This window comes from Scardinius erythrophthalmus (assembly GCF_964197995.2).
Source record: "Scardinius erythrophthalmus genome assembly, chromosome: 7".
Taxonomy (NCBI): Eukaryota; Metazoa; Chordata; class Actinopteri; order Cypriniformes; family Leuciscidae; genus Scardinius; species Scardinius erythrophthalmus.
Window position 1 is genome coordinate 8319122 of NC_138227.1, and position 21357 is coordinate 8340478.

The 21357-nt window shown below is 37.2% G+C and overlaps 1 protein-coding gene across 6 annotated transcripts in view; it reads right to left on the reverse strand.

Moving 5' to 3' along the window:
- Positions 1-21357, reverse strand: part of actn4 (actinin, alpha 4) — a 44059-nt gene that overhangs the window by 4652 nt on the left and 18050 nt on the right. For 3 of the 6 annotated variants that reach the window (XM_081371113.1, XM_081371111.1, XM_081371109.1), the window contains 16 exons: positions 9889-10003; positions 9593-9712; positions 8164-8250; positions 7966-8053; positions 7515-7593; positions 6558-6639; positions 4341-4426; positions 2534-2626; positions 2107-2337; positions 1819-1966; positions 1438-1588; positions 1249-1357; positions 1028-1168; positions 636-818; positions 393-527; positions 97-276 (listed from right to left, as the gene is read on the reverse strand). In XM_081371113.1, the coding sequence (XP_081227239.1) occupies positions 97-276; positions 393-527; positions 636-818; positions 1028-1168; positions 1249-1357; positions 1438-1588; positions 1819-1966; positions 2107-2337; positions 2534-2626; positions 4341-4426; positions 6558-6639; positions 7515-7593; positions 7966-8053; positions 8164-8250; positions 9593-9712; positions 9889-10003 (2028 nt within the window). Of the gene's footprint in view, positions 1-96; positions 277-392; positions 528-635; positions 819-1027; positions 1169-1248; positions 1358-1437; positions 1589-1818; positions 1967-2106; positions 2338-2533; positions 2627-4340; positions 4427-4763; positions 4850-6557; positions 6640-7514; positions 7594-7965; positions 8054-8163; positions 8251-9592; positions 9713-9888; positions 10004-21357 lie in introns of all 6 variants that reach the window. The other 3 variants (XM_081371112.1, XM_081371110.1, XM_081371108.1) reach the window with 1 other exon arrangement.

A 21357-nucleotide genomic window follows, 5' to 3' on the forward strand; every position in this document is an offset into this window, starting at 1 on the left:
ATCAAGAAACTAGACTGGTGTGAATGGCCAAACAAGCCTAACACCAACAGAGAAACACAGCATACATGATTAATTTAAATATTTGCACATGCATACCTCCATAGTGTAAGAAGTGTATTTGTTGTCAAATATAAGTGCTTCCTGAATGAGCTGATGGTCTCCCTCCAGTTGGTCGATGTTGGGTTTGTATTCGATGATGCTCTGCTCATACTGACGAAGGTGGGTCAGCTGATCTTCCAGCGTTCCATTCATCTCAATTGATATCCTCCCAATCTCCTACAAACATCATTCCATGGAGACACAGGTGAATCATTCAGGATTTTTCTTCTACAACAAGAGAGAAGACCAAAGAAATAATACCGAAAAAAATACAGAAATGGAGGTGACTATACCTCCATCTTATTTTGGATCCATGGTCCAATCATGTTGGCCTGGTTGGCAAACTGGCGTCTGAGATGGTCATTAGACTGCTGACGTGCAAGTTCTTCCTGAAGAGCCTGATCACGCTGTGGAACCAGTTGCTGCACCTGCACATAGAGATAACGTCAATTCTTCCAATCTCAACTGATACTAAAACTACACCCATAGATCTTGAAGCGACAAATGTCTTATTCACCAATACAAAAATATCTAACCTTCTCCCACTTCTTATCAATGCTCTGAGGGGTGATGGAGGTGTAAGGATTGTTTCCAGCCAGTTTGATGCCATTGTACTGTGCGATTTTCTGAACTTCAGCCTGGATGGCCTGGATAGATTCCCGCTCTTTATTTGCCTCTGGAAGAGTTGATTTGAACTGCTCATGAGCAGTTATCAGTCCCTAAAGATATCAGTCCCATAAAGATAAAAGGTGAAAAAGTAGTTAGGTAAAGGATTCTCCCATCCAGCATTGTATTATTCCCTTTAGCTTGATCTGAAATGGACTAATCAAAGATCCCAGCAATGAAACAAAAAGGAACACCATTTTAGAGGTGGAGCAAGTCATTTCATTCTAATGAAATATTACGAATACAAAACATTTGACAGTACCTGGATCTCCTCTATGTTGTGTACAATGAACATGTCCTGAAGGTCCTCCATGGCTCCCTCCATCCAGTTGTTGAATGGCGCTGCTCTCTTGGCGTACTCCAGGTAGAGTTCATCAATTGACTCCAGCTGTTTCTCTGTTCTCTGCAGACCAGATACACACAGTCAGCATGATGAAATGTATAAATATGCCAGAAAGTGTCTCTCCAAGAAAGCATGTGTACCTCAAGAGACTCTCTGCGGTTCTGTGTGAGGGAACCCAGAGCATCCCATTGCTCGCAGATCTTCTGACAGCGTGCATTAACGCTTGGGGAGTCATAGTAGTCCAGCTCACTATAACACAGAAACAGTTTAAACACTAACACTCCCTGTTTCCCAACTTTCATCCCCTGCTATTTTTGTTGTTTCCTCACTTGAGTTCTTGTGCAATGGCGGCAATCTGCTCCACTCTGTCCTGGTGGGCAGCAAGGTCACTTTCGAAAGCCTCATGCTTCTTCAAGAGAGCTTTGATCTCAGACAGCGTTGCGGTCTCATAATCCTTCTGTGTTAGCATGGCCTCCTTACCTACACACACACACAAACAAAAAGATCTATTTATATCCATCTAGTTTTCAGATAACAAACCAGATGTTTAAGACGTTTGCTTAGCTGACAAGGCTCTGCATTCGTCAAAACACTTCCAGAAGTAACGGAAAGAGTTATGGAGGAGGAGCCTCTCACTGTCTATTGAGAGCAATTGGTGTAATAATTGACAAAAGCATCAGCAAGTTCAAGTGTAGTTTCTGTATCCATACCATCTGTCCAGCTCTCATGGATGGCTGCTTTCTGACGGAACTTTTCTGCAAGATGGTCAAGTCTTTCCAAACGACGGATCTCATTCAGTAGCCACTCCTCATAGCCTTTCTCTGCTCCTTCCAGTTTATGCCAAGCACCATTAATATCCTAAAGAGAAAGAATACTTATCAGCCAAATGCCTTTCAGGATTGAGCTGATGGTTTCAATCTGAAACCCAACAATAATTAATATTACACTGTTTTATTAGATGATATTTTATTAGTGCATGTATTATACATGTTTCTTACCGACACCATGCGTCCCTCAGATGGCATAAAGGCTGGTCGGTTGCTCAGGCGGAGTTTGGTCTGCAACGTGTTGAAGTTGATCTCTAGCTGACACTTCTCCTGAACTTTGGGTGGTTTGTGAACCCGACGGTAATCGCGGAAATCTTCCAATTTCTGCTGCATTTCTGTCATGGTTTTCTCTGGAGCACGATTTTCCAACCATGGGATTGTCCTACGAATCCACTCCAACAGCTATAGGGATAAAAAGCATGCAGCAAGAAAGTAAGAGTAAATGAATAGAGGTTCAATAGGAAACACTGTCCCCTTTTTTAACATTGTAAAACACTCTAGTTAGTTTGTGTAGAAATAGGTTTATAGATGCTCAATTAGCCATGTTCATCAACTTAAATAACGCACAAACAGCAAACTTAAATTAATTTAGACTCACATCGCTGGCCAGTTTTTCATAGTCCTCCATCAGGTGCTCATTCTCCTGATTGACCGCCAATACCTTACAGATACGATTGGCTGCTGTCTCAGCCTATCACAGAACAGGACAGTTACAACATTACATCAGACATCTTTCTATAGAATTGCACAATTTCCCAAATATTCACAAAAGAAAAAAAAAACAGCATACTGTTTACTACACAAATACATACAGTAGTGTATACCATATGTTTAAAGTAGTATGATACAGTATACACAGTACACTTCAGTTAAGAAGTATGAAAAATCTGTTTTTAGAGCTGTAAATGTCAAGATGCTGCTTTAGTTTACACGGGAAAAACAAACGATCAAATATTTAATGGTTTTTGGTTTGGTGGGTTTAGAAAAAGGTGGCTTAAAATTACATTCAAACACACGCAAATGATGTTTTGAGCACACAACGACACAAAACTCCAAGTGTTGTAAGTTAATGTGCTATACATACAGTACCATGCGTAAAAACTAGCCAAATTAAATAAATATGAAGTTAAAACATCAACATTACACACTTCACTTGGAAGCTAACTACGTATTATACTAATTCCATGCAAACACCAAAATTGGTTAGTTTCGAAAACGTGTAGTCCAGCTGCAAAATTTACATGCTATTTGGAAAATCAAATTTGCATTCTCAATTTTTATACCACCGCTGGAGGATCTCTTCGTGGTTCTCTACAGCATTAACTAACGCTGAAACACAGAAAGTGTTCAAAACGCTTGTGTAAAAGGCTAAAGCACATTTAAACAATGATGATGAGAAGTTTCTGGCTTCACTTCACATGGAAAAATAAATGAGTAGATTCACATGTCTACTGTAGCATATGCAGCACCAAAACATTATAGAAAAGTACTGTCTAATGTAAAGGTGGGCTTAACGTTACAAATAACCTTGATACATCTAAGAATCAAAGCAACAACCTCAGAGTTTTAAATGTAGGCTTAATGAAATTCACTATAGTCAACTGCATTGTAGTTATTTTCATATTTACACTCAACATTGTCCTCAACTGTATCACAATCTTTATCACTGAATGCAAATATAAAACAAACAATGAAATTAACCAAGAAGGTTGTAAAAGACCAGTTAACCCATTGAGAGTATTAATGATAGCAGAAGAACCATTAGAAATAAATGCATATATAGAAAGGGGTGATGGCAATGGTTTGGGTATAGTGAAGACCAAAGCTGTGATGAATCAAAACTGGCAAGTGGCCTCAACTCAAGTCTCTTTCACACCTGGTTTAATTGGATTGGTTTTTGGCGCAGGTTTCAATTCAAAGGATTTCAAAGGATCGATTGGCTATAAATCTGACATTTCTGTAAGTGCCGACAGGATTTCTTCTTCATTTAAGACTAAATTTTAGACTCAAAGTAAGCATGCACTGGCATAAAATGGATCACTGAAACATGGCGTCCATCTGCCGTTTGTTTGAAGCATCTAATCCAGAACAATTCAATGCCATATGCCAAGCCAATGAAGTGGGAAGACCAGAAAGAATAAAAATGGTCTTCATCCAACTTGGTTTTGTTTGTGTACATTCTTGTAAAGAGAGCAACTACAAGAATTTTGAAGTAGCTATTTTAATATGACACTATCAAACAATGATGCCAGAACAGTTGGCTAATATTGAAGAACATTTGTTGTTCACATTCGTTTTTGAGCAAAATACCACGAACCAAAACAAGAAAACTGTCTCAAACAAACCAGGCATGAATGCACCTTAAGAGTTTCAGGGCCAGTAGTCAGGGGTCAAAGGTTTCTCACCTTCTGAGCACCTGAGAAGGCGTGATAGAAACAGGAGACGTAGGTCATAATAGCCTTCTCATCCGGCCGCAGAGTGCCCACGATATCTATAGCAATGCCAGCGAAAAAAGAGAGAGAAAGAGACAGCGGTGAAGCAAAGCAACCCAAAGCCTGTGTGTCCCCACTGGGAGAGAAGGGGATGGTTATGCATTTTATGGGCTCCCCTATTGAAAGGGAAATGGGGGTTGAAATCCTGAGTTATAACCAGGGCAACCCGTAAAGTGAGAGGAAAAAGCCAATCCGCTGTTGAGAAAGGAGTTGTAGGCCAAAGGAAGAAGGGTTAAGACACACACACACACGTGTGCCTTCACCAGGTTATTCTAGTACTGGTGGGAAAAGCCATGCTAAAGAGGATCTGGTGAAGGGTTTGGGCTCGTGGTGTACCTTCTGGGCTCCAGAAAAGGCATGGTAGAAACTGGACACATAGGTCATTATAGCTTTCTCATCTGGACGTGCTGTGTTCACAATGTCTGAAGGGAAACGAGAGTTATACACATGCACAAACAAGGATGCAGACGGGACACAAACACACACTCGTCACAGGCATGTGCAGACAACACCGGTTACACACTCATTCACACACATGGAAAAAACAATGGCAGAATCTCAATTCGCTGGTGAGGTGCAAGAACACTTTTGAGAAGGGCTGGGCTGACAATATTGACCTTAAGGATGCACAATTGCACATAACTTTATCGGGCCGATAGGAAGATTTGGCCGATATATTAAAGCTGATAAATAATGGATTTTTCCTTCAGCTGAGCACTGTTCAACATGATGGTTTTGAATTGCTTGAAATATGATGGGAATCTCATGTGAAGCGCAAGTCTGTCACATAGGCTACATAAAATTATAATGAGAACATCATAATTGTGTGTTTGGGACATGGCTTTTAATGGTGAGACTTTTGTTTTTGTAATCAGGCTCTCAAAAATTATATAGAAATTTGGATTTAGATTTATCTGCAAATATATCGGTTATCGGCTTTCAGATATAAAGAATTATCGGTTATAAATATCAGCCAAAATGTTCGTATCGGTGCAACCCTAATTGATTTCTCATTTTTAATCAATGCCAATAACAATTAAATCTATGCCCTCTGCAGGCATGTGTTATACTTGTATATTATATAAAAAAATCAACTTATGTTCATTATATTATATTTCATTTTGTATTTTAACAGTGTTGATCAATAAAACCAAATAATTACTTGCTTTTGATACTTTATCTGAACCAATTATTATTGCTTTTGTTCACTTGGGTTACAATAACACCATTAATCGTCAAAATAATCGATTGAATATTCAATTACCAATATAATCATTAGTGACAGTCCTAGAACATTTCAAAATGCACTGGCTTTGTTTTGCATTTTGTGACTTTCAGCTGAATAAAAGACTATTTTCCCAGTCATATATTTCAGAATTGAAGGTTTCTTTAACGTAGTGTTAAAATATCGTCTCGTCTTCTTGCGAACCGAATATCATGTATCGTCTCGTGAGCTAAGTGTATCGTCACACCCCTAATAAAACAATTTCCCAACAACAAAACTGTGGCCAGTGAACTACAAGCTACAGAGGCTGGTGAGCAAAAAAGTTAACGTCAAGCCCTGTTTGTAGGTAATATTAGCTAAAAAAGCAAGTACAGACACACATTTCAAATAACTTCAGAAAGAGTATACCATCTGTCTAAATCTATTTAGAAGGGATAGTGTGCAAATTGGGATTCAGCCATATACTCAGGGTTACAAAACACACACACACACACACACACACACACACACACATAAATAACAATAAAAAAAAGGTCCGGTGCAGCAGGTTGATCAGAGATCCTGGAGAGATCATGCTTGAGGGAGAAACAACATAATGCTCAGGGATCTTAACCATGGTTACACTGTTTGCAGAAGACATTAAGTGTGGGTGTTTGACCTGTCTGTCAGAGACTCCTGGAAATACAAGGCATGTGCTGACATGCTCAAAACACACATGCTTTAATAGAGCTACTCATTCACTCTCTCTCCCACACACACATCACACATCCAAAAGCATGCACAACTGACTTCATACACAGGCTCAGACAGCCACACGAATAACAATTGATATGTAATACGCAATACAAAAACATGCTCGCACAGACAGCACACACACACACACAGAAGGACAGAAGAGTTTGTACCCTCTGCATCCAACATCTTGGGGATGTCGAGGTATCGCTCTGCCACTTCGAAGGCATTGTTCAGATTGGTCACTGGGTCGTCCTGTTAACACAATAAAACAGTCACATGAGCATGAATAAATGCACTTACACCAGTGTCATTTTATTTTTTATTTTGATATTTTGATATTTTGAATTACCTTTTATTTTTATATTTTTGAATTTTCATGTTTCAGTTTAATGTTTTGTAATTTCGTTACGTGCTTTTGTCATTTTATTTTTTTAATATTGCCATTTTAGGTTTAATTTATTTTATTATTGTTTATAGTTTTTATTTATTTCCAGTTAATCATTTGATGCTTCAACTTAAACATATTTCACTTTATTGCCAAGGCAAGATTTCTAATTTTAATTTAGTGTACGTTTGTCAACTAATATTTTTATTTTATTTCAGCTTGATTTCAATTAAAAGAAATGTTGAAAATAATTTTAGTTAATAATAAGCCAGACTTACAAAACCTCTGTCACACAATGCAAAGCCTTTTTTGTTGTTTTAATAGAAAAACATTAACATAATGTGGAATTACTGGAAGGGCTGTTTTCATTTTTGAAAGAAGCTTCTTCTTTACAAGTTTTCATAATGTAGACAGTATATTAATGTATATGATAAATATAATAAAATCACGAAACTAGATGAGGTAAAAAAAAAAAAAAAAAAAAACTGAAAATTCAATAATTCTGTTGAAATGTAAAAAGAAATTTCTCAAAAAAAGAGCAATGAACATTAAGAATCGCCATTATAGTTTTTGAGCAAAATAATCATGCTTATCAGTTTAGCTATTCACTTTTGACCATGCAATAGGAGTACATTACTCTTAGCTTCATTTTAATCTACTGAATTACACAAAATATCTCCCAAATTCAGTGCAGAAAATTCATAAACCTCCTAATGTACTTCTGTTTTCATGAGAGACGCACCTTTCTCAGCTTGTCATAATCAATGAGCTCTGGCCTGTGTCTATGGATCAGAGCATTGAAGGCAAGGCCATCCTTCCAGCTGTGGAAAAAGAGAAAACGTGTGTCAAAGGAAACAAGTACTTCACATTTCCTTCCTTTGACCAGAAGAGGGCAGCACTCAAATCACAGCTCACAAACTCTGCATTCATGTCAGTGTTGGACTCCAAACTACACAAACTACGCTGAAGGAACCTTGTTTGCAAAGCGAGTGTGAGATCGAGACATTTCAGATTCAAGTGTGCTCTTTTATCGCTCGTCTTCAACTGTTTGTTTATTCAAATACATCCATAACACTGCTTTATGCAAAACACACTTCTGAATCAATCAACCAATCAAAACCACAAACAAAAAAATAAATCTTTGGATCAATCAAATAAATGGTTCTAGATTAACACTAATAGATGTTTCGAACCTGATATGGAAGTTCTGAACGTTGACGTTCTTGTAAGGAGCCGTCTTTCTCTGACACCAGAGCAGAAGTCCTTCTTTAGCAGAGGTTTCTGAAGAGAGAGAAACAGGCTTTACTGGACATTCATCACGGATGTTTGGTTTTCTTCCCCAAAGTTTGATTATGCTGTGCATAGCTGCTCCTAAGTTCTCTAAATTATACCCTCCACTGAGATGTCCTGGATGGCGAAGCGGAGGATGATGGTCCAGATCATTCCCAGAGTCATCTTGGCATTTCCATCCACAATTTCTACAAATACACACATGCAGAACTGTCAGATGCAGAGTGGAAAACATGCAGTTTTATTTTAACATTATTCATTTCTTTAAAAAGCCTTATTTAAAACTATCTTCTTTTAATCAGAAAGGATGCATTAAGTTGATCAAAGGTGACTTTATGATAAAATAATTTACTTTAAATATATTTGTTACGTTACATATAAATGCTTAACTATCTATTCATCAAAGAATTCTGGGGGAAAATGCATCACAATTTGCACAAAAATAAAGCAGCACAGCTGTTTTCAACATTGATAACAAGAAATGTATTACATATAATAAATTACATTTTAACATATATATTACAATAGAAAAAAGCTATTTGAAATTGTAATAATATTTCACTGTTTTTACTTAATTTTGATCAAATAAATGCAGCAGAGACCATTCAAGACCACAAACTTTTCAACACATTCATTGCAAACGCTATAATAACTCAAACAGCGTTTAGAAACGGACTCAGGGTGTGTTCACACTTGTAGATCAGTTTGTTTAGTTCGGACCAAAAAAAAAAAAAAAAAAAAAAATATTTAGTCCTGGTCCGCTTGGCGTTCACATTGGCATTTTAACACCGAACCTAAAGATACCGAACCTAAGGTCACAGGGATACGCTCACAACCTGATTTGTCAGCTTTTATTACGTATATTTTGCAACAAAACTATTTGAACACCCAAAACAAAGCTGTGTTCTGGGCTGAATGCGCTCGCTGTATGTGCGCAGCCGACATATGATGGTATTTTAACCAGCTGAGAACTCGCGAAGAGCTTATAAAATGTGTGAAGAAGTCAAAACAACAACTTTTCTTTTCTCTTCTACTCTTTATCTATTTAAACAAATATATGTATGCTGCATTAGACTAAACTGGGAAGGGTCACAGCACTTGTGCTATTGTTAGTTTAACTGCTTCTTGTGCTCTCCTCATTTGTAGGTCGCTTTGGATAAAAGTGTCTGCTAAATGATTAAATGTAAATGTTTGGTCCGTGTTGCATTCATATTTCATTCGAACCGGACCAAGGCTCATATTTTCAGAGTCTCAGTCCGCTTGGGTTCAGATGGCAGTGTTCACACTCATGTAAATGAACCGCGCTAACTGAGCAATCGCACCCGGGTTCGTTTGAATCCAACCAAACGTGCCGAGTGTGAACACACACCTCTCTGAGAGAGACGCTGCATCAAGACGGAGGAGGATCGGAAAGGTCAGAATTTCCCGAACACACACACACACACAAACATGCACTTCTGTGGGATTTTCACTTGGCAGGCGCTTCTTCAAAGCGAATATCCAGTCTGATGCACAGAGAAGTGTTTGTACCTTCTGCACCGATGGACACCAGTTTGACTCCTTTGCTGGCGATGAAGTCCAGCGCTTTGTTGACATTGTTGATCTTGTGCACTCTCATCTTTCCTCTTTCAGGTTTAGGTAATCTCTCCCCTGCACAAACACACAGCGGATGAGTTCTCACACTCTTTCCATCGCATCAGCATAAACACACACACTTCTCAGCTAAACATTAGCTCGACAGCTCTGGAAAGTTGCAAATGAGACTTAATGAACTACTGACCAGCCAAAACTCAAAAGACAAAAGCAAACGATTAAAGCTCACTGACCTGAGATGACCTCTAGGAGCAGCATCAGTTTGAGTCCATCTCTGAAATCCTCCTCGATGTTTTCGATCTGAGTTCCCGACTTTCGCAGGTGAGAGTTGCACCAGGCCGTGAAGGTCTAGAACAAACAGGAAATGATGTCAGGAAAATAAATAAAGTGGAAGCAAGGTCCCACAGCCCGGGAAACAGGAAACGCTGCATGCAGGATCGCTCAAGATGTTTGCTCAGGAAGCCGGTTTGAAAATCAACATCTGAGGCGTTTCTAACTGAGATACGAGACCGCCGATCGTACGAAAACTCGGAAATATCGCATACTTTCAGACATAAGCTGACATTTATTGAATGAATGATTTATTTATTGAATTACAGACATGATATTATACCAAAATGAAATCTCAGTATTTGCACCTCTAAATCAGTGTTATTAACTAAAACTTAAAAATAACTGTGTTATTGAACATTGAAATATTTTCCATTATTTGAAATAAAAAGCTGAAATAAAAGCATGAAAATATAAAATAAAATAAAATTATAAAACAACACATGAAAATGAAATAAAATTACTCAAACAAAAGCTAAATAAATTATAACTAAACATAAATATCTAAAAACAACAGAAAAACTGATAAAATTACAAAAAAAACAATACTAATACTTGAATTAAAAATCAAAAATACAACTAACTGAAATGAAACAAGTTTAAATTAAAGTGCTTAATTAAAACTGATATAAAAATCAAGTAAAACCAAATAGAAATATTAAAAGTTTTTTTTATATATTTTTATTTGGTTCAGTTTTGAAGGATTGAAAAAAAAAAAAAATATTAGAAAAAAAAAAACTTACATTAAAACTAAATGAAAATGAAAAATGTTGCCTTGGAAACTAACCAAAATAAAACAAGTTTGAATACTAAAATGATTAAAACATAAAAATAATTTAAAACTAAATAGAAATATCAAAAAAAAAAAGCAAAGACTAATAAAAACGAAAAAAGCAAATAACCAAATTACTTATACTAAACTAAAAAGCTAAATCAAAATACTACAAAAAAATTATAACAGTATATAAATAATAATACTAAAATAACACTGATCTAAAAATGCCTTTTTAGAACTATTTAAAAATATATATGCATATAAAAAAAAGAAAATCAGGAGAGATGCACTCACTCAGTTCGACTTACTAACTGACTAGTCGATTACCAGTTTGATCCACAGCACCTCAACATGAACCAGCAAGTACAGACACACACAGGCATCAGATCACACTGGGAGAGGGGTTTCCAGGCCCGCGGCCCACAACACAAAGACTCCATTGAGTTCGGTGGATAATGAGGCCCTTCACCACCCCCTACCCTCGTACGACAGGCACCTACCAGGGACAGGCCCGCCACAAAAACAATTCAGCCTTCACACACACACACACACACACACACACACACACACACACACACACACACACACACACACACACACACACAAACCAGTCAGGACCTGAGCCTGGACCGACACATCCACACTGTCAACAAATGCCATTTGATGAGGCCTGAAATACCTCGGCTCAAACAGGGGGCTCTGTGTGTGTGTGTGTGTGTGTGTGTGTGTGTGTGTGTGTGTGTGTGTGTGTGTGTGTGTAGCCCAGTGGAATGCCTATGATTAGTTGGGTGTGGATGACATCATTGCATCCAAGTCACAAGAATTACAGAGGAAGACCCGCTCTGCCACACATGAGCATGTGTTTATGTGCCACTTTAGGTCATAATAAAGTACACTATACGCTGATGCAAACACTTCACGGCCACGTTGCACTCGCAGTGCATATCAGTCATTTCAACTGTGTGACTAGTGATCGACCGACATGGATTATTTTATGGCTGATGCCGATATATTGAGAGCAGGGATGGTCGTTATATCACACTATTTAATTTAAAAGACAGTAAAAAACACATGTATGACATTTGCTGCAATACAAATGTATATTTATTTGTTAGTAATCTTCTAATTCTGTGTGCACTCATTAGAAATCACATTTTCTCAAAGAGCTAATTTGACATACAATACACTACACTTTAAATATGACATTGCCAACTGGATATATGCATTGTTATGCAGGCTACAAATATCCCGACTCTGTTTGCCGCTTCCGATTGTTATAGACCAGAGAAACGTATCAGTTGATACCGATAATTAAAAAAAATGCCACATATCGGATTCAGCCGACGTGTGAAATGTATCGGCCGGCCGCTAGTAGTGATGTGATTTGCACTGAAACCAGGAATGGCATTGTGGAGTCGTGAGATAAAACTCTCTCGATTGCAATGAACTGCCACTCCCTGCGCAAGAACGCATGCAAGATCAAACCATATCCTTCCCCGGCCTACACACACACACACACTCCTGCAGTGCACGAGTGTATGGAGAGTGATTGACAGGTGAGGGTGTGGTGTCGTTCAGGAAAGAACTCAATACACACGTTTCACGATCACCTGATCCACATAACCCTTCCTACTCCCTCTCTCTCTAGGCCTGAGTTAAATAGCTTACCTATGGATGTGTGTCATCAATATGCTTATTATTAACACTACATTCATAGAAGTTTAAAGAAGCAGAAAAACTACATATTCTGGAGGTGTGGAAATGTGGATGTTAGTGCTCAGGCAAAACTCACCATCACATTGTTAGAGAGTTTTGGGTGGTTTCATGTACAGGGTTTTAACAGATAAACAGCGTAAAAACTAATAAAAAATAAATAATACGATTAAACCATTAAATAAATAGTTGATAAAATATAAAATATATAAATATATACAATTAAAAATATAAATAAATATTAAAACAACAGCATAAAAAAAAGATCAAATAAATAATTTAAATACATAAAATAAATTAAATATTTTTTTTTAAAAAGTTAACTAATACATAAAAAAAAGGTATTAAAATATAAATAAATAAATAAATAATACATCTAACATCAAAATACTATAGTGAGTAGGAAAAATGTCTAATAAAGTAATTTAATATAAATTTTACATTTTCCAAAAAATATTTTCACATTGTATTTTATAAATTGCTTTTTTTTTTTATAGCAAATATTTTTTACCCAATGCTCTGTTCACACCTGGTGTTAAGATGCGCTTTGGTCGATCGGATCACAAGTGGACGACGTTAAATACAGGTGTAAACAGCCCCAAGACGACGATATTCCCATATGATACCATCACTGTATTACAGTATCATCACTGTGTTTGCTTGACTCTTGGGTTGGACTTTACCTGTGGTTAAGGCTTATTCATAAAATGGGTCGATATACTGGTTAAGACTTTCTCTGCACAGCAAATGCTGGAATTGCTCAATCTCCAACACTCACACCAGAGTATGAGCACACATCCGAGGGGAAACTTCTGCATGACTATATGAAACTGTAATAACCGGTTTCCTCATTCTCTGCGAGCTCTAATGTGTTTCCGTCTGCAAGATCAACATCAGCATCTTTCTCCCACTCGACGGCTGCAGGGCTGGAGGATGACCGGGACATAAAGCACGACACAACGACATGTAGAGAACTGAACAAAAATCTAGAACAAGCTCCATTTACACCAACGTACAGCAAGTCTGAAACATTTGGAAACTGCAAGTTTTCAGTGTTTAACCTGTAAAACGAGCCGCGAGCTCTGAGAAAAAAATCATTCTCATTATCTAAAATCAAGTGCATGATCACTGTGAGCTTCAGCGTGAATGACTGAACACAACAGAGATGATAATAAACCACTGCAAACTTCCAAGATAGCATCAAGATGACTTAAAATGAGACAAAACAAGCTAAATTAACTAAAAAAAATCTATATTTAAACTTAATCATTAATTAATAAACAAATTGTGGATAAATGAGGGAATTTAAAGTGTAATTTCTAGATCTTGTTTTTTTATTATTATTATTATTATTATTATTATGAATAAAGGGTTATTATTGTCACCAAAAAACAAAACTTAAACATTTGTTAATTTAAAGACAATAATTGATAACTGAAATAAAACTAAAAACATTTTATTTCAGCCAGTTATAATTTTTTTAGTTTAAGTTACTAAAAGTACTTAAAGAACTAATTAATCAAATAAATAAAAAACAGACATTTAAAAAAAAATAATTACATAAAAATGACAAAAATACACAACAAAAATTAAAAATAATTAAAAAATTAAAGTGAAAACGGAAAATATAAAAATGAAAAAATAAATAAATAATAACAAAAACTAATAGTAATGGTATCAACGATAACACTGAATGAATATATAAGTTTAGAAAAAAAACGACTAAAAAAAAATAATAATAATAAAAATGGCAGTTAATCACGAATATCTAAAAAATCGTGTAATTTCACTGATAATAAGAAAATCCTGAAGAACATTCTGCTATTGAACCTTCTGGAATTTAAATGAAAATTAATTTAAATAAAGAAAGCTTGAAAACGAGCAGCTCCATCATTCCAGCAGAAGTACCAGTGATATATAAGGCGGCATTCGGGTATACAGACTTGGACCCTAAAATTTGAGAACCATTGTTTTAAAATCATACAAAGAAAATCATACGTAAAAAAAACCTGCAAAAGAAGTTCAATTCTTTGCTCCGTCAACCCAAGATCAAGAAACACAGTCTCAAAATAAACTGAAATATCATCACAATGGTGAGCAACATATGAGAGAATATCAACAGCCGAAGTGGCACTAAGTTTCAAAGCATCCGCTCTGAGCTCTCGACCCTGGAGCAACAGAAGAGAGACCGGGAGGAAAGAGGGACACGGGACAGGGAAGAGGAGGAGTTGCCCTGGTGGATGCCATGTTTATTTGTTGATTTATTTATAGCACTTCCTGTCTTTGTGCGAGTGCTAGCGGTGTCTGAACGGCTCGGGTTTCTCCTCCAGACGGCAGGAACATTAACCCTCGCCGCGGCCCGGGACCATCCGTTAAAAACAGCCAAACGCTGGGATTCATTCACAGTAACTTGACTTCATCATCACGCGATCACTGATTCTACAGGGAAAAACTACAATTGTGATTTTTCTGACAAAAATTGTGATTGTGATTTAAACAATTCTAAGTTGACTGTGGTTGTTTGTAGGACTGAACAATTTGGCATGTAATATGGTGAAAATCGATTTTTTTTAAGGCTATGGACAGTATATTTTGATTTCCTAGGCATTGAAAGCATATATCATGAAATTCCTCAGAATTTTATTTTTCATCTTGTGTGTAAACAAAATGCAAAAAAAAAAAAATTGCACCTGGCTTTATCATATGTTCAGATCTATCTACCGAAAATATATGCAAAACCGCACATATTTAATGAGATAATGCCTAATTTGCATAATTAAACATACACATTCCAAAAACTTGTAATACATTTTTTTATATATATATATACACTTGTGTAAGTAATCAACTGAGGAAGTTTCATGGTGATATCTATTGTTTTAAAATGTTACCCTATTCACCTGTAGTGTCTCGCCTTAAACAACTTAATTGAATATCTCAATAACAACATGAACCTGTTTGTGTCTGAGTACTGTGTGTTAAGTAGGTTTCAATCATTCATCAGATCAGAAGTCCACATCTAGAAAAGGGCCTTGCTTTGGAGCATCTGTGAAACAAACACCAACACAAAACGACAGAAAGAACAGATGGAAGAACGCTGGAGAGGAGTGCCTGACCCAGAGAGAGTTCGCGCAGGAACTGAAGTCATCCCACCATCGCACGAGAGTGATTTTAGGAATGCCAGACACGCATGTTACGCTGCACCGAGAACTAATGAAGTGTGTTTATACATCGTGAAGCTGAAAGTGAAGAGACGAGAGAAAATGTAAAGATTGTGGGGCATCCGCATGTCTTCTCAAGGGCAGATACTCCACACATCAGCTGAGGATCCAGTTCAGTGTGTCAGGTGTGCGACGGCTAGCTGATCTTAAAATGCAACAGGGAAGCCGAACTATTTTTAACTTGACGTGTCATCTTGAAAACACCGCACTCAGCGAGAAGCGAGACAACAGTCAAAGACAAAGTCATCTGTCAGCATAAGCGCACAAAACAACAATTATTTTTTTTAATTGCTGGTTTGTGCACACAATCAGACGAACATCAGTGACTGCTCTGTCACTTCATGCTGAGCATTGCATTTTAAGATGACAGAAAAAATAAACTTTTTTTTTAAACTTTTTTTTCAGTTAGTTGGAAGCCACATGTATTTTTTTTTAAACTAAAATTCAAAAATATTCATAAAATAAATAAAATCATAAAAAATAAAAACAAATAAAATCAAATGACTAAATAATAGACTAATACAAATAATAATATAATAACTAAAAATATATATTACAATAAGGATAATAAAATAACCGTATTTAAATTGCGTTTGTCGTTTTAAATATATACACAATTTTCATGTTTCTCTGAAGTATTACTAAAAATAACGTTCAAAAATATTAATTACCTAAAATAATTATATTTATTATAAGATTATTGTTATTTTTAAGAGAATACATTTATAGAGCTTTTTAAAACAATGACATTGTACAGTTCTGTGTGTAATTGCACAGTTCTAGAGTTTAAGACAACTTGAAGATGAATTCACACCTTCACACACAAACATCCCCATTTAAAGAAATGCGTGCTGAGCTTTATCGTTGCAGGATGTGACACAGGAAATGTTTCCTCAGCCCACACGCGTATAATAAATCAATCTAACCTCAATGATTAGAAAGATGCAGTGGACGAACTTTGAGCTTAGAAAGAGGAGAGAAATTGAACAAGACAAACAAATTGCACAAGCGATCAAAACTTCATGCCGAAACAGTTTGCGTGATTAATGTGCGAGTCATTGAGAGGGCAGATGGAATAAAAAGTAACCACCAAGAGTGACATCATAGCATTCAGCCTTAAAGAGACCGTACACCCAAAAATGAAATGCTGATCTCATGCCTGTTCTTCTTTTCAAAATATCTTAAGGAATAAGAAAGAAATCATACAGGCATGGGACGAAATCAGGGTGAGTAATAGATCACGGAATTATAATTTTTGGGTGTACTGTCCCTTTAAGGCTGAAGCTATGATGTCACTCTTGGTTGTTACTTTTTATTCCGTCTCGACTGCTGCCCTCACAATGACTCGCACATTAATCATGCAAACTTGCTCATTTTTGGGTGAACTGTCCCTTTAACTCAAAGATGGAGGAGGTGAGGGACGGAAAGAAGGTCCCATCAAGAAAACACCCCTCGGCTCAAAGGAAATGAGCTTTACAGCCGTCATTGAGCACAGAGAGACGGGAAGTAGAGGACTCGGAAATGAAGTCCGAGAACAACTCGAAGCAACCGAACAAATGCTTCAGAAACCACACTGATGAGATTGTGCTTCGCAGAATTGAGACTTTAAGAGGTTCTTCACTTCTTCAACCGCCCCGTCCACGCATTCCCATCTATCACACAAACATTTAGAAATAATGATGGTTCAGCTCTGGAGATTCTGGTGACACTCAAGGTTTGTGTATCAACAGTTTGAGGGAGAAAAGTCAAACGTGGCCAAGAAAGGTCATCAAACTGAGAACGCTTCAAATTCCTGCCTCATCCTCCCGAAGCAGTGCCGGACCAGCAGGAATTTGGCAAACGGTCACACTGTAACTAATATGGACACTAACAGTCGACATCAGCAACTCAGAGGATATTTGATGGGAAATATTTACTAAGAGACACATCAGCGCTGTTGACAGTCGACCCCAAGTGAAGTGGGGAAACGCAAAAAATAAAACGTCAAAATAAAACAAAAATCGTGATATGCTTTAGTGTGAGTATCAAATCGCAAAGGCTGCAATTTAAATAAATAAATAAATACATGATCAAATATTGATATATCAATTTTTGGCCAACAAAAAAGCAGAAGAATTCAAAAGCTGTTTAAAATTGTATAATATCGTGTATATTATAATAACGATAATATTGTGATTGTCGCTATAACGACGTTCGATCTGAGATAATCAAGTATGTCCCTCAATATTCAAGATGAGGGGGCAAAAAAAGCTCTGTATGTTTTACATTTATATAATTTAATATAGTTAATCAATTTCTCTCCAAATATCAGCATGATTACAGATGTAATATTGATTTCATGCAAGTTAATATTAAGTGACTTACGTTTTAGACAAAGTATTGCCTTTTTTTGCTCCATTTTGCCAAAGACAATAGTTCCAAACAAAGGGGTTTCGTTACTGAATGAACAAATCGGTTGAGTGAATGATTCAATGACTCACTCATTAATGAATCTCTTTATATTGAAGAAAAATCCCCCAAAATATCGATATATCTATTGTTTTTGTCAACATCGCACACCCCTAATTGCAATATTTATCATTCAATCTTCTCCCAAATCAAGCTACTCTAATGTAAAGTCTAATTTTTGTGCCACAAACGGAAAATAATGACACCTATCTGCTAATGGTTGGCCAGTCTCACTCCAAACTAACACTGGTTTAGTCCATGTTTCTGAGTCGGGCTGGTCAGGGAAAAACAAGAACAGAGTGATGTTTTATGAAAACAGCTTTTCAGGTGTATTGAACAACTAATGGCTAACTCATAGTTGTCTGCATATGAAAGTGGGGAGTATAAGAAAACAATTCAACAATTACAAACTTCACCTTCATATAAAGACCTTTTGTGTGACTTTACTGCATCAAGACGCAGTCTCTAAGTCGCCCCAAAATATGTTTCAGAGTTTGACTCTCTGGGAGTATCTCTGCCCTTGTTCTCCCGGTGACTCCCTGACTCCTCGGTGGCGGAGGGAAGATCCAGTAGCGCTGACTCACGTGTGCGAGCGGGACTCTCACTTTCTCAAAGCTGCTTTTCACTGAGGAAAGGGAGTCAGGTTGGATTAAACGGAGGTCTCACAGGGACACGGTCATCCAACATTGAGCCAAAACCCCAAAATCACTACTGTAGCTGGTGCTTGTGTATCAGATGAAGACAGCAACAGGTCATTCTGTCACAAAGCAAACACGTGTTTGACCAACATTACCCGGACGGGCTTGAAACACACCTCAAAGGGTTTCAGGGTGTTTGGAAACATCAACTAAATTAAATGAAGTGGTTTCTCACCCACCACACTGAAAACAGAACCACAGAAGAAAATACCCTTAAAACTAGCGATGCACCCGAGTGCATTTCTTAGCACAGTTTCATTTAGTGTCATTCAGTTAAATTTAACGTGTGGTGAAAATGTGTTCACGCACTGGCTCAAAGGTCAGCGTGTCAGCAGACAGGAGATCAGATCTTTCCTGCCAGGAGGAATCAGGTTTCTTGTTTGGGAACAGGAGAAGACATTGCAGAGATGATGTCTCTGTTCTGATGGACTTTGCACACGCTTATTTTAGCACATGTATTGACCAATCAGCATCCCAGACTGGAAGAATCTGCTTTAGCATAGAAAACAAATAGCCGTTATTAATAGGGCTGTATGAATTGGGGGGGGGGGAATCTGCAGTGTTTAAAAAAATTTGTTTGTGAATTAAAATGCAATAAAAAAAAATTAAAATGCTTGTTTGTAGGGCTCCACATTTGGTCAACACACAAGTTAAAAACAAGAAAATAAGAAATATTTCTAAAGCCCTATTCGGACGGGACTAGTTTTCCAAACGACGTTTGAGTTACAATTCTTATCAACCTACGTCTGTGATTTCATGTATGGATTCGGACGGGACTAACATCTCCGTGTTTATTACCGAGGTAGGAGTGTCTGTTTTACATGTGGGCATTGCAGAAGATCACGTGTTCAGAATGCGTGGATTGCGTATGGTCATTTGAAATTAAGTACTTTTAAAATTAAGCACTTTGAAATATAAAGTAAAACGTCCTAACGTATTTAGTGTTTTGTAAACCTTTTATAAAAATTGTAGTATAAAAAAAAAACTAAACATAGATTTATCATCATGATTTTATAGAACTGGGTTCTTATAATAAACCCACTGGAATAAAAAGTTTTAACTTACACGTTAAATATAATTTACACGTTATGTAATTAAGTGCAGAAATGAAAGTAATCTTACCTGAAACTGATATTACAGTAGCCAGTCTTAACAGTTTACGTGATTTGGCTCTTCTTGTTGATTTCATTTTTTATTTAATTTTTTCTTCGCAGTGTAGGCTACCAAACACATTTACATCCATTATCGGTGCGCAAAAAGCAGAAACTTGAATACCGGCGCGATAGTGAGAGATTGTATGGCAGTTCACGTTGACCAAAACACATAAGAAAAAGCGTTTTGGAAAAAAAATGTCCGGTAATCACAGACATTCGCATTCGGACGGGATTAGATTTCTCTGAGGACCGCCGAGTTTGACGAAAAACAGTAGGTAATTTGCTCTGGAATTTTTACAGAGGTCGTGTGAGAAAAAGACAGACATGGCAGATTCGGACAGGATTAAAATCTCAAAGTACGTCTGTGAAACAGATATTTCTCTAACGTCCCCCTGTGAAACTAGTCCCGTCCGAATAGGGCTTTATTGTATAATAATATTTCACTAAGGCAAGTACATCAAATGTTAAACAATCAAGCTTTTATTTCAAAGGGAAACCCCATAAGCACTTCTCTTTTGTGGATACCAGCCGGTTTATAAGCGCTTCTCCTCATTACAAGAATGCACGCTAAAGTATCCCAAACTCAAAGCAGATGCAGAGATGAAGTTCACGAGGAGCGATTTACTGCGAACAGAACCACTCTAAGACGAGGAAAACAAGAGTTGCTCGCGTGTAAACGAACACAGTGCCGCGCTTCACTCTGAAACACGCAGCGCATATATATTTATTAAATTAAATTGCAGCCTTTGCAATTTTAATACATTTCTCTAAACCATAACATGCTTTCAGCTTTATTCCACTTAATCGTGCAGCACTAATAATGAAAAGACATGCAGGGACTTCTGGGGCAATGGGTGAACTCAGTAAAAAGCGGATTTCCCCATGTTAATGGCCAGTCACTGGGGAACATTCAAAGCCCTGTGGATCTTCATTCCACACATTCTCCATTGGAGGGAGAGCGAGCGACAGAAGCCAGAGAGAGAGAGAGAGAGACTCCTCACAGCCCACATGAGGATGGAATGTGTCTCTTCAGCATTACATAAACACTCTCTGTGTCTGTCTGTCTGACCCTCTCTGGGCTAATATTTACTGTGGAATGCACCAAGCGAGTGTTTGGTCCCCCACCACGGAGGATTCAGGGGGTCAAAACACCGAGAGCTGCAAAACCTCAACGGTTGCAGGTCAGAGTCTGTGGAAATGAAGCATCTACACAACTAATCTCACTGGATCGGTCAAGTTACACCAGAGTTCTACATATTCTAATAGAATCATGAGTTGTTCACTCTACTTCCAAATGTCACGTTTAATTCAATATGTTACTTGGTGTTTCTAGGTAAAATTAAAATTTACTGAGTAAACATTT